Below are 12362 nucleotides of genomic sequence, written 5' to 3' on the forward strand. Positions count from 1 at the left end.
TACTTGCATTCCATTCACTAATGTGCACAAATGTAAGCAAGGCCTCAGATGTCATGATTCAAATTAATTTGACAGGGTTCTTTACTAAATAGGATTTACCTATTTGGAAACCTAGTCATGTTTAACAGACTTATGATGAAGTGTTGGGATATGAGTGACACAATGTTTTAAAAATAACAATGGAATAGCTTTATTCATTCATTGTCCATTTCTAAATTCTGAAAATATCCATTCACTCAATAGTTTGTTATTTTAATGAATACTTGTTGCACACAATAATGCAGTTTCATTGGTAATGTGGTATATAGTATTTGTCTAGTAGTATTTGTTTACATTTTGGCACAACCCCAACAGTCAGTACCAATCAGAATCGTGGTATATGCAAACGTCTCCATTGATTGGTGCTCATATCTGTCAAAACTCAATGACTTCCTGGTGGCCAGAGACCACTTTGTACATTGTACTCCATTGATAAACACTCAAAAAAATGTGATTTTCTTTTCAAATTTTGTTTTTAAAAAATAAAGCTTGCGTTTCAAATTCTTTTGGGTAAAATTGAGCACATTTGAGGTTTAGTGCCAGCATTAGATGAATCTTAATTAATCAATATAAGTAATTGCATTTTGGAGAATTGGAAAAAGAATGCCAGCAAGCTAAACCCCCAATGTCCTTACGGACGTATTGCTGTCGTGTTTGTATGAATAAAATACTGTGCCTTCGTATGTAATTTGTGTTTGTGTCGTTAAGAGTGCGTTTGTTCTTTGTTGACGAGGACAAGGTGAGTTTCGGTTTCTCCGAGGTGAATTGAACGCAGCGTCAAAAGCGGTGACATGTCTCCATAGTGACTGGCAGTTCACCGGAGAGTGGTTCACGTTCACATAATTCGCTAAAGCTGTGGATTTGAGGTTTTATTGAAAAACGTGTATGGTAATTAAGTCAATGTTGTTTATGAAAACAATGGTGGGAAGGGATCTGATATTGATACTTTGACCAAGTTTACCAAAAAATTAACAAAAAAAACTGGACGGCTGGATGAAGCACGGCTATGTCTAGTAATCACCTCCCGCCTGTACGACACCTGCAGCAGTGGAGTCGAGTGGTGAATCTCGGAGTGTCGTGCAAACCTCGACATTTACTGGCGAACAGACTGCCGCTGCTGCCAATCCCCCCTGCCTGCGACCGTGAGGGACCGAAAGCAGCGACGGTCCCTGCTCACGCCGACACAGACCCCCATGTCGCTTCACTGCAGAGAAATATTGAGTTCCTACAATACCAGCACAAAGAGACTCTTCAGAAACTTCACCAAGAAGTTGACGAGCTCAGAAGAGAGAACAAAGGTGAGTTTTTAAACTCATCTCATTTTCTGAAAAGCGTTATCCTCACTAGGGTCGTGGTGGGTGCTGGAGCCTATCCCAGCTGACTTCAGGCCATTGGTGGGGGACACCCTGAATTGGTGGCCAGCCAATCACTGGGCACAATCCATTCAGCCGACCGCGCTGTCCAATCAGCCTACCATGGATGTCTTTGGAATGTGGGTGGAAACGGGAGTACCTGGAGAAAACCCACACTTGGCGGGAGAACTTGCAAACTCCACACGGGTGGATCGACCTGGATTTGAACCCAGGGTCCCCACTGTGAATCAGATGCGTTAACCACTCATCCGCTGAGCCGCCCTGGGTTTTCAATATGTAATCATAATCCTTCTCATCTCATTTTCTGAACCGCTTCATCCTCATTAGGGTCGTGGGGGTGCTGGAGACTGTCCCAGCTGTCTCTGGGCCAGAGGCGGGGGACAACCTGAATCGGTGGATAGCCGATTGCCGGCCACAAGGAGATGGACAACCATGCAGACTCACACCCATACCTAGGGGCAATTTAGAGTGTCCAATTAGCCTACCATGCATGTTTTGGGGATGTGGGGGGAAACCAGAGTACCTGGAGGAAACCCACGCAGGCCTGGGAGAACATGCAAACTCCACATAGGTGGACTGACCTGGGTTTGAACCCAGGGCCCCCACTGTGAGGCCGACGTGCTAACCATTTAGCGGCCGAGCCGCCCTGAGTTTTTTAATATGTAAACCAATTAGCCGTAATTGATAATTCACTGCCAATCCCTGATTAAATGGACTTTTAGTCCAAAATGTTAAAGGACCAGTTCACTAATTTCAGGACAGCCTGAATCGGTGGCTTGTCAATCGCCAGGCACAAGGTGATTGACAGCCATTGACTGCAATTTAGAGTGTTAAACCAGAATGCCATGCATGTTTTGGGGACGTGGGAGGAAACCGAGCACCCGGAAAAAAACAATGCAAGCTCCGGGAGAGCATGCAAACTCCAAACAGTTAGGACCAACCTGAGATCGAACCCCCAACCCTTGGACTTTGAGGGAGACGCACTAAACAGTTTCACTGGGCTACTTTGAATCTATCTTTCTTTTTTTTTTTTTAAACAGAGCTGAAGTATAAGATGATTATGGAGGCACCCAAGCCAAGTAGAAAAGGTAAGATGAAGATGCACCCTGAAAACAAAATATAAAAACAAAACTACATGAATCATTTAAATAACATCATTTGTAAAATTGACTTTTTATTGTTTTATTCAAATGGTTAATTTTCTGGCCCACATTTCATTGAACAACTGTAGAATATATTTTGTGAAAATGTGCGAGTGACAAAGCCACTTTGTATTGTTTACATAATAACCATCCCCACCCATACTGTGATCTTTTAGTTTTGAATCATAACCAAGTGAGTGTTGGGCCTGCCACACATGGAAGAGAACCCCAACAGAACCAAATGCTCAGGTGAATATTTGATCACATTTAATTTTAGCATATTAATAGAAATATAATTACGGTAGTACACCTGAAGGTTCACAAATTGTTAATACATGTTTTAAATGGATACACTTTAAGCCTGTTACAAATTATTGGCTTTTATCAATGGGAAAAGTATTTTGCAATCAGAAACACTTGTAAGCAACTCCAAATAAGGACTATTCTTGATTATTACTTCTACAAAGTGCTCACTTTGTCAGTGTACATTTTTATGAACTTAAATCCTAATGTTATGTACGTGGTCAGGAGCATGGGAGACTGCATGGAGATCATTGGAACCTTCAGACCAAATTGTAGGTCACAACAGTCGGAGGGGCTCGCTTTATCAGCGCAGCCACTTAAAGTCCAAAACGGTCCGTCTCATCTTCCGCGCGCATCCACGCTACGGGAGTGTGAGCTCATCATCCGGCAGCTGTACAATACCAACAGTTTACAGTCTCAGGAGGTTAGTGTCAAAATCACAAAATGTCTGCTGTCCTTTTTGTGTCTCATTGACAATTATGTGCCTTGCAGATTGCACGCTGTAAGGAGTTGCTCAGAGATATTGTGGTCAACAATAGAAATACTCCAGAAAACTACAATCTGACCAAAACTTACCTCCTGGGTGATATCTGGTAAAGAATCAGAAAATGTGTGTGCAAAGGGCAAGCCAAGGTCTTATGAGTGCTTTACATTTTTCAGCAAATCCTCTGACTACACCTTTCCTAACCTGGATCCACAAGCAGGAAAAACGTATGTAGTTCTGTATTCGTCTTTTGTGCCTCCATGTACATTACGTTTTAAGGAATAAAGTAGGGACAGACCTTTGGAAGAATGGTTAGGACATCCCTCTCACAGTTCTGAGATCGAGGGTTCAAACTCCTTCGGGTTCTGACCTGCCTGTGTAAAATGTTCTCCCCAGGCCTGTGTTGCTTTTATCTGCGCACTCCGGTTTTCTCCCAGAACCCCAAAACATGCATTGTAGGATGGTTGAACACTTTAAATTGCCCCAAGGTATGAGTGAATAGTTGTGCATGTCTTTGTGCCCTGCAATTGGCTGGCAACCAATTCAGTGTTCCCGACCTACTGCCAATAGTTGTCCAACACCCCCCGCCCCGCGCCTCTTGTAAGGATAAGTGGTACGGAAAATGAATTAATAAAAAGAAATAATGTTTGAATAAATGGAATAAAAGAAATGGAATATTTTGTCACGTCACAAAATGCGATTCTGCAACTAAGTTTGCAAGTATTGACTGTCTCCAAATACACTAAATTCCTGAAAATGGTGGACACCACCCAATTGTAATTAATTTGAATAAAAATTAAAATATAAGCCGTTTCTGATAATATGGCATAGGTCTCCAAAATATAAAATGTAATACTCATTCATTTTCTGGAACTGCTAACCTTACAAGTGCCGCAGGGAGTCCCAGAGCCGATCCCAGTCAACCATGTGAACCAGGCAGGGTACACCCCGAATCGGGGGCCAGCCAATTGCAGGACAAATGGACAGCCATACACACACACTACAATCTTAGCTAGGGGAAATTTAGAGTTCAATCAGCGCACCAAACATGTTTTTGTGAATTGGGAGGAAAGTGGAGAAAACCCCTGCAAGCCTGGGGAGACCATGCTAACTCCACAAAGTGATGACCCCACTTGGTATCGAACCCTTGACCCCAGAACTGTCAGGTTGACCCGCTAACCATTCTTTCACCAGGCCTATAAAATGAAAATATCAAAGATGGATGTTACATAAAATCATTTCTTTGATGAAGAATTGTTGTTTTCTCACCAAACTTGATGAATCCTCAATCATTTGCAGCTGCCTTGCACAGAAGCCAAAGTGTCACAGTCCCAATTGTGTGTTCACAGCTAGTCTCAAAACCACAAAGCACTTCACTTCAATAAAAGTGGTTATTACAATTATTAGGAAGAAAAAAATCAAATTAACTTCTTTGCTTGTGGCGGGTTCAAGAAGTCGCCAATAATGCTCGATTTACTCTGGGCTCAGAGCTGTTAGAGCAATCTCTGGTGTAGCAGTTTCATCAATCTAGAGATGTCCGTTCTTTTTATATCTGTCAAATCAGTAATGGCTAGTGTTCACTTGTTCTCCCATAATAGCACGAAACATCAGGGATTCTATTACGTTTTATGAACTCGCCCAGCAGTGTGTAAGCAGCATAGCAGTTTCATTTTTTTTTAATCTTTTTGCCAACCCACTGATTATTACCTTTAAATAATTCTGTATTAAAACCAAGTGTCTTCTCTTTAGAAGTCGGCATGTATATGTACATAACAAATCGCACAGTCTCAGAAATGCTATCATAGCAATAAAACAACATATTTTTGTGACATAGATTGATGAATCCATGCACATTTTCTTTCCCCAGGACTGGAGTGACCCTACCAGCGCTCTCAAAGAGCCTTAACTCGTCTGTGGGAGAACGCCAGAGAAGAAGTCGAACTGTTCACAGAGGCCACAAAGTGCGGTGAGAAAAGCAAAGATTTATTTCTCAAAGCACCAGCAATCTTCAAGACAGCGGCAGTTGTTTTTGTCAAGCAAAGTCCCTAATGGCCGAATATATTGTCGAATAAGTTTCAGTAGCAGATCAATACAGGTATCAAGCGTTCAGGATTTTATAAGGGACGCTTAAGTTGTCATATGGGATAAAAAACTAGGGCGCTGATTGGGTCAAGCATGGTTTTGTTCAGTATCTATTGGTATGTGAAACAGTTCATGAAATGGAAAGCGATTCTTTGATGACATGAAGTTATCTGGATAAAATGGCTTCAAACTGAGACTTCAGATTCAATCCAGAGGTTTGGAACGTCATTAATGTCTGGGTCAATAACAACATTTTCCCAGTTCTCTCCAAATACTTCCTGAACGAAAAAATGCAGTTTACTGTTATCTTTTATATTCACTTCAAGTTAGACCTCCAAATATTGTTGACACCAGTACCATCTCAAATCAAACTATCAGATGTTTTTATTAAAGTTTTGTTTGTTTGCCTTTCATGCAATCATTTTTTTCTAGACAGACTTACTTTCTATACTAAGAAAAAAAAGCCTTGTTGAAGTAGCAAATTAGCCTAAAATATTCACAATAATGTGCAATAAGCCACAATGACTGCCATATTGCTACCGTATTTATGCGAGTGTAATGCGCATCCGTGTATAACGTGCACCCATAATTTGTGACTAAAAATTGTTATTTTTTTCACATTTTCTCATTTCACATCAAGGATGGCACTGGTACTGGTAACTGGCAAATGCTGAACAAATGTCGCCATGACAAAACATTTATTCACAACATATGGTACGGAAATTCCTAATGGAATTTACAATTTTAAATCATAAAGTCTAATTCATTATCATAATATTTAACATTTTTCAAAGTCTGATCCATCATCATCAGATTCTTTAAACAATTGATTCCATTCTTTTTGAGTTATTTATTCTAAGTGTGAACATCGTCCAATGACGGCAGGGCATCCCGCTAAACCAATCCGGGTATAGCGCTCCATGGGTGGACTCGAGTGACTTTTAAAAAAAATGTACGCTCCCCTATCAACTTGCCAAAGGCTATTTGGAGAGGGCTGGCTTTTGTAAATAAAAAAAGGTAGATTATATCCCATGAGTTCTGATAGAATGGCTTCTTTGTGCCATCTGGCGGACAAAGACAGGTTTCACGTCTCCCATTATAACGGCTGCGGAGGGCAGTTTTTCCCTGGTACCGTATTTTCACGACTATCAGGCGCACCCTCAATGAATGCCATTTTTCCCCATATATAAGGCGCACTGGATTATAAGGCGCACCCTCACTGAATGGCACATTTTATTTTTTTCCATATATAAGGCGAACTGGATTGTAAGGCGCCCTGTCTATTTTGGAGAAAAATATTAGACTTAAGTGCACCTTATAGTCGTGAAAATACAGTAGGGTTTTTTTTCTAGGATTTTTTATTCTGCATGGAGGCCACTATTGGTTGAAGTACGATTGTTCATTCAATATATTTTTTGCATTTATCAGTGACAGTACAGATTTTGTTGTTTTCCAGCCTTATTCTATTTCAAACTTGACTGTAGAAGCTAAATACCGTATTTTCCATATATAGGGCGCACCACATTATAAGGCGCACCCTCAATGAATGGCACATTTTATTTTTTTCCATATATAAGGCGCACTGGATTATAAGGCGCCCTGTCTATTTTGGAGAAAATTTAGGACTTTTAAGTGTGCCTTATAGTCGTAATTGGTCATAAAAGCGATGACCAATTGCATAACGCGCACCGAAACTTTGCCTCAGTTTTTTTGGCCCAAATTTTGCTTATTATACTCGAATAAATACGGTACTTGGGACATAGAAACCAAATAAACTGGTCAAAAACTTCTCCATTGTAATTGCTTTACTCCGAGTGGCATAATTGCTGCCAGCAACTGAAAAGCAACAGGACCAATTATATCACATCCATTTTCTGCTACACTTTCTCGGACATTAGGGGGGGAAATTTTGATGTGTTCAGAAATTCACTGTAACGTCAATAGATATGCATTAACATAAAAATTTAATAGCAATTTTGGCCTTTCTGCTTGCTTACATCTAAGCTTCTCAAGAGGGAAATACCACAAACAAGTACTTGACTGTGTTTTCTTTTAAAGAACATCCTCTAAGAGAAACTAGTACTTCAATAAAAGGAACTCAGAGCCTGTACTCAGTCTTGGTTGACAGTAAATGTTTGTTATTACGTTTTTTGTTTTGTTTTATTAAGTCTGTCTCATGAGCGTCACCAAAATAGGCATTAGTCAGTTAAGCCAGTCTATTAACATGCATATAGTGTTGCAGTACTGAGAGCTGCTCTGTGGCAGCTGCAGCCGCAAAGGAAATGGTGACTAAAACCTCAAAAACCAGAGCAACCGTTGTCTTTTTCTCTTTTTTAGGTGGCATGTCTTTTTGATGACTTGTAATCCTAATTAACTGTTATCTCATGTTTTTTTTGTGACGGTTTCCATTTATTAATGTTCAGACACATTCCCTACATTAATTCTTCCTTTCAGTATTTCCTGTTAGCGATTTACGGTTTTATGCTCAACATCTTTTTGTTCAATGTGAATTAAACTGATCAGATAAGCCATGGGTTTAGACAAGGGCATCAAAACTAATTTCTGTTATGCCACACCCGCCACCTAGGCTGCCACAATTTACTTTTTGACAGCTTTTCTGATGGTTGATAGAGAATCTATAGACATTAAATAGTGTCCCAATAATCTTCTTGAACCTCTGAAATATTCTCTTGTATTTTTTTTCAATGTACAATGTTTTTGGTAAAAGGGGGAGAGCGAACATGGACTATTTCTTTATATTTTTAATCTTTTCTTTTTGTTATGAAATATAACTAAATATTGTATTTATTTTTATTTACATTTCGCCTTGGCGGCACGGTGGATGAGTGGTTAGAAAGTCGGACTCACAGTGGAGGACCTGGGTTCAAATCCAGGTCGGTCCATTTGTGTGGAGTTTCCATGTTCTCTCCGAGCCTGTGTTGGTTTTCTCTGGGTAATCCGGTTTCAAACTACACTCCAAAGACATACTTGGTAAGCTTATTGGACACTCTAAAATTGCCCCTAGGTATGAGTATGGGGGTGAATGGTTGTCTCCTTGTGCCCTACGTGAGGCTGGGCTCTGGCCCGAAGTCAGCTGGGATACGCTCCAGCACCCCAGGCGACCCCAGTGGGCATAAAGCGGCTCAGAAAATGAAATGAGATGAGATGTACATTTCCTCCCACGTCCCAAAAACATGGAGAGTAGGCTCATTGATCACTCTCAGGGGTAGGCAAACTATAGCACAACGGTTTGTGTGGGTTTTCGATCCAACCCACCAATGTGGTGTTTACAATCAATGGATTCTTGTCAGGTGCCTCTTTGTAGAATCTTTGTTAAACTGTCTTGTGTTGGAACAATTGGAATTTGAGACCCACTATTCTTTTCAAAAATCGTTCATTTAATGAAGCTAGAATGTGAGTTAATAATAATTATTAAGATTTACTGTCAATCTATTCTTTTATGATAATGTCCGTGTATAGTCCAGCTCAAATATATTTAGCATTCTGGACCGTGCTTGTCGCTTGCTCGTTCTCCCTCCCTTTTTTCCTCCCCCCAAATAGGCTTCCTGTTGTACGGATTACTTGAAGCAGGCCAAGCCACTCGGAAACATGATACGGGAGAGAAATGATTGGTGAGAAATGATTCCATTAGCACCCGCCAGGGGTCGGCAATAAATAATTGGTAGAAATTTAATGCAATCCATTTCCATAAATATATTTCCAGTTGAGCATTTGTGATACAAATATTTATTTATGCTGAATAATTAGCAATTATTGGTCACCAAACCAATTATTTTCCACAGCAATTCTCTGTAGCGTGCGAGAAATTTACAAATGTTTGCGCGTAGAAAAACACGCAAGACACGCACCTGCACGCTTGCATTCACATTGCGAGCATTCCCAACCTGAATTTACGACCCAACCCCAACTCATTGACTAATTCCTTTCCCCGTGAGAAGTTTAGAGACTTTCCCAACTTCGTAAGGAATTGCAGAAGTTGGGCTCGCTTACCTTAACTCTCCAGCAAGATGACCTCATAATGGTGGTGGCTCGGTATATTTTCGACGTTGCCATTGATTCCCATCCAACTATGGCCCAATATCATACCTGTCAACTAGTACGTTTTACACGTATTTTATACGTTTTTTTTTTGCCATTTCAAATCACGTACGCCGTACACCGACTTTTGTATGGGGAAAAATTTTGTTTAAAAAAAAATCGCCAATATATATGAAAACCGATCTCAACAAGAGCGTTTTGGCTAAAATCCAGATAGTCTCGTGGGCTGGTAGCCAACGACGCTACTGTCATCGATCGTTACTATTGTCACGGTTTACCAGCATAAATTATCCTCAATCGTATGTATTTTTTTAGCGGTGGGTACGGCAATATCGATAAAGGATGACATGCACATGCGTAGCTATACATAGAGTAAATATCGTGGAAGTAAGCATGGAGGAGCCACCTAGTAAGAAATGAGTTACCGCGAGTAAACATGCGTCGTACGTTTTTTGGGGGGTTTGTACGGGGAATCATAATCATTTATAAGGGCAGTTATCGGCAGAGGTTGACAGGTATGCAATATTCATCAGATGGTGGTGAAAATGTATCCCCTGGGGAGTCTCAGATGTTGTCTTGCCAAAGCATTCTAAAGAGATCTCGCGTTGGCATGGAGAAGCCCAGTCGCGCCCAATTTATAAACACGTTGTTCATTATGCCCACTTGAAATATTGTTAAACGTTTTTGTCAGGTTCATTAATAATTACCTTCGTCCGTAATTATCAATAACTGCAGGAAGACATCTTATTCAATTATTGACATTTAATTAAATAGAAATGGATACAACAGATAAAAGCCTCTGGAGGGGAGCGTTACAGCAAGTGTCACCTTACAACTTCCGAACGTCTCCTCGAATAGACGTTTTCGTCCCACTCTTATGGTCATGAATCAAAACAATTTACAGAGTTGTTGATCATTCCATCACGTATGAGTAAAAACAACATCTGGGACTACAATAACAATCAAAGTATTTTACCAATAACTAAAACAGGAGACTAGACCTAACAACATTTAGATTAGAGTAATTATACAACCTCCTTGACCTAAGAATCATATAATATAATCATAATCATATAATCGTTACATACAGAAAAACCCGAAGTGCACGGTTACATAACGATAACAATATTCTTGTTATTGGCCGAATAGCCCTGGCCTCGTCACCAAGGGCCCACCAAATCTCAAGGACCCAGATTGGGTGGATTGTTTGTATAACCAGCCTGGAACAGGCCGTCCAGGTTAAAGATGACTTGGCGTGACCTCGCAACACTTTTGAAAACAGAAAGAATGATTTAACAAAGTAATGAATTAATACAGAGAAAAGAAAGAGAATGATTTAATAAAGAAATGAATTAATATAACTATTATAATAGTAAAACAGAATAAACCCAACAGTTTTTTTTAGCATCACTTGTTTTTGACAACCGTAGACACGGTGCTTAGAAATGCAAGGTTTTTTTTTTACACACTAAGGGCCAATTTTGGGATTGTGAGTTTGCTTTCTGTATAATTTTATCAAATGCTCCTTTGGAAGATCCTCCATAGTATAGTTATTTTATGAGCGAAATTGAATTTAAATTGTGAATTCACAATCTCAAATTCCAATAACGCAATTTGCTTCTTGATTTAGGACACAAAAATTAACATTTTCCAGGACCTGGATTTGAACCAAGGACCTCTGAACCCTGAGGCTGACACGCAACCACACGGGCCACCTGCATAATTATTCACTTGTAAAAACTAACCCACAATCAAAGCCCTTCTACATCTTTTTTTATATTGTAGTTGACTATCTCATCTCATGTCATTTTCTGAACCGTTTTATCCTCATTAGGGTCACAGGGGGTGATATAGCCTTTCCCAGCTGGCTCCAGGCCAGATGCAGGGGATCCCCCGAATCGGTGGCCAGCCGATTGAAGGGCACAAGGAGACGGACAACCATGCACACTCACAGCCATACCTAGGGGCAATTTTGAGTGTCCAATCAGCCTACCATGTATGTTTTTGGAATGTGGTAGGAAAATGGAGTACCCAGAGGAAACCCACACAGACCTGTGGAGAACATGCAAACTCCACACAGGTGGAAGTGACCTTATATTTGTCATTATGATTGTCCTTGTGGAGCTGAGTATTTTGGGGGTGCTATAAAAAGTTGGGAAGCACCGTTTTAACGTCAGTGCTGCCATAGCAACATGATTGACAGCTGACACCAGGGCCGAGACTAGGGGGCGGGGCCGAGCGCTTAAGCTCTTCCACCCACCTCCCCTCCGTCTTCTATCCCGCCTCCCTCTATTCCCTCCCCCTCCGGGCGTCACTGACGTACACTCAGAGAGTGGGACCAGCCCTCCCGTCGCCATTTTTAGTGTCGCCCTCGCACTCCGCGGCGGTTCTGTAGACGACAAGCGGGAAGAACACCCAAGCGCCACGGAAACACGACTCGTTGGAACATTAATGACGCGCGCCGCTGCTCCCGTGTCACGTGCCTGACATGCACGCGGACGAGCCGAGCCGCTGTTGTGAAATCTTCTCTACTGTGAAGACGACGTGTGGCGGGCCGCCATTTTTCTCCTCCGCCGCCTACAAAGTCCGTTCCGACTCGAGACGGGGGCTTCGAATACGGCTCTCCACGACGCGTGTGCCTTAACGTAAGTGCTACAAGCTCGTTAAGGCGAAGTCATTTTCCCACCGGCGACGTCCAAGCGACATGAGGAATAATACGAAAAGCAAGTGAGGCCACTTCACTCGCTTCTCCTCGTCTTCTCAGAACCACCACTGACCGGAGGGGATAAAATACCGGACGCGAATTTTCGGCGTCTTCTCGGAAGGAGGAAGGAAGAGGAGAAGCTTCATTCATCATTAGCTTTCCCCCCCCCCTTTTTT

General features: G+C 41.3%; 1 protein-coding gene across 1 annotated transcript; it reads left to right on the forward strand.

Annotated features, from left to right (window-relative positions):
* The first annotated feature begins 782 nt into the window (after window positions 1-782).
* On the forward strand, window positions 783-5834 carry ccdc74b (coiled-coil domain containing 74B). Its single transcript, XM_077738167.1, has 7 exons — window positions 783-1337; window positions 2453-2500; window positions 2731-2803; window positions 3083-3281; window positions 3350-3450; window positions 3518-3568; window positions 5209-5834. Exons 1-7 carry the CDS (start codon window positions 1046-1048, stop codon window positions 5309-5311), a joined length of 867 nt encoding a protein of 288 aa, XP_077594293.1. The 5' UTR covers window positions 783-1045; the 3' UTR covers window positions 5312-5834.
* Window positions 5835-12362: the final 6528 nt, after the last annotated feature.

The sequence above is a fragment of the Stigmatopora nigra genome, chromosome 17 (genome assembly GCF_051989575.1).
Source record: "Stigmatopora nigra isolate UIUO_SnigA chromosome 17, RoL_Snig_1.1, whole genome shotgun sequence".
Taxonomy (NCBI): domain Eukaryota; kingdom Metazoa; phylum Chordata; class Actinopteri; order Syngnathiformes; family Syngnathidae; genus Stigmatopora; species Stigmatopora nigra.

What these genes read in the sequence shown, in the direction of transcription:
- ccdc74b (XM_077738167.1), top strand. Translation starts at nt 1,046, where the DNA reads ATGTCTAGTAATCACCTCCCGCCTGTACGACACCTGCAGCAGTGGAGT. An exon ending in ACCCAAGCCAAGTAGAAAAG is followed by an intron (nt 2,501 to 2,730) that starts GTAAGATGAAGA and finishes GTGATCTTTTAG; the next exon opens with TTTTGAATCATAACCAAGTG. An exon ending in ACAGTTTACAGTCTCAGGAG is followed by an intron (nt 3,282 to 3,349) that starts GTTAGTGTCAAA and finishes TGTGCCTTGCAG; the next exon opens with ATTGCACGCTGTAAGGAGTT.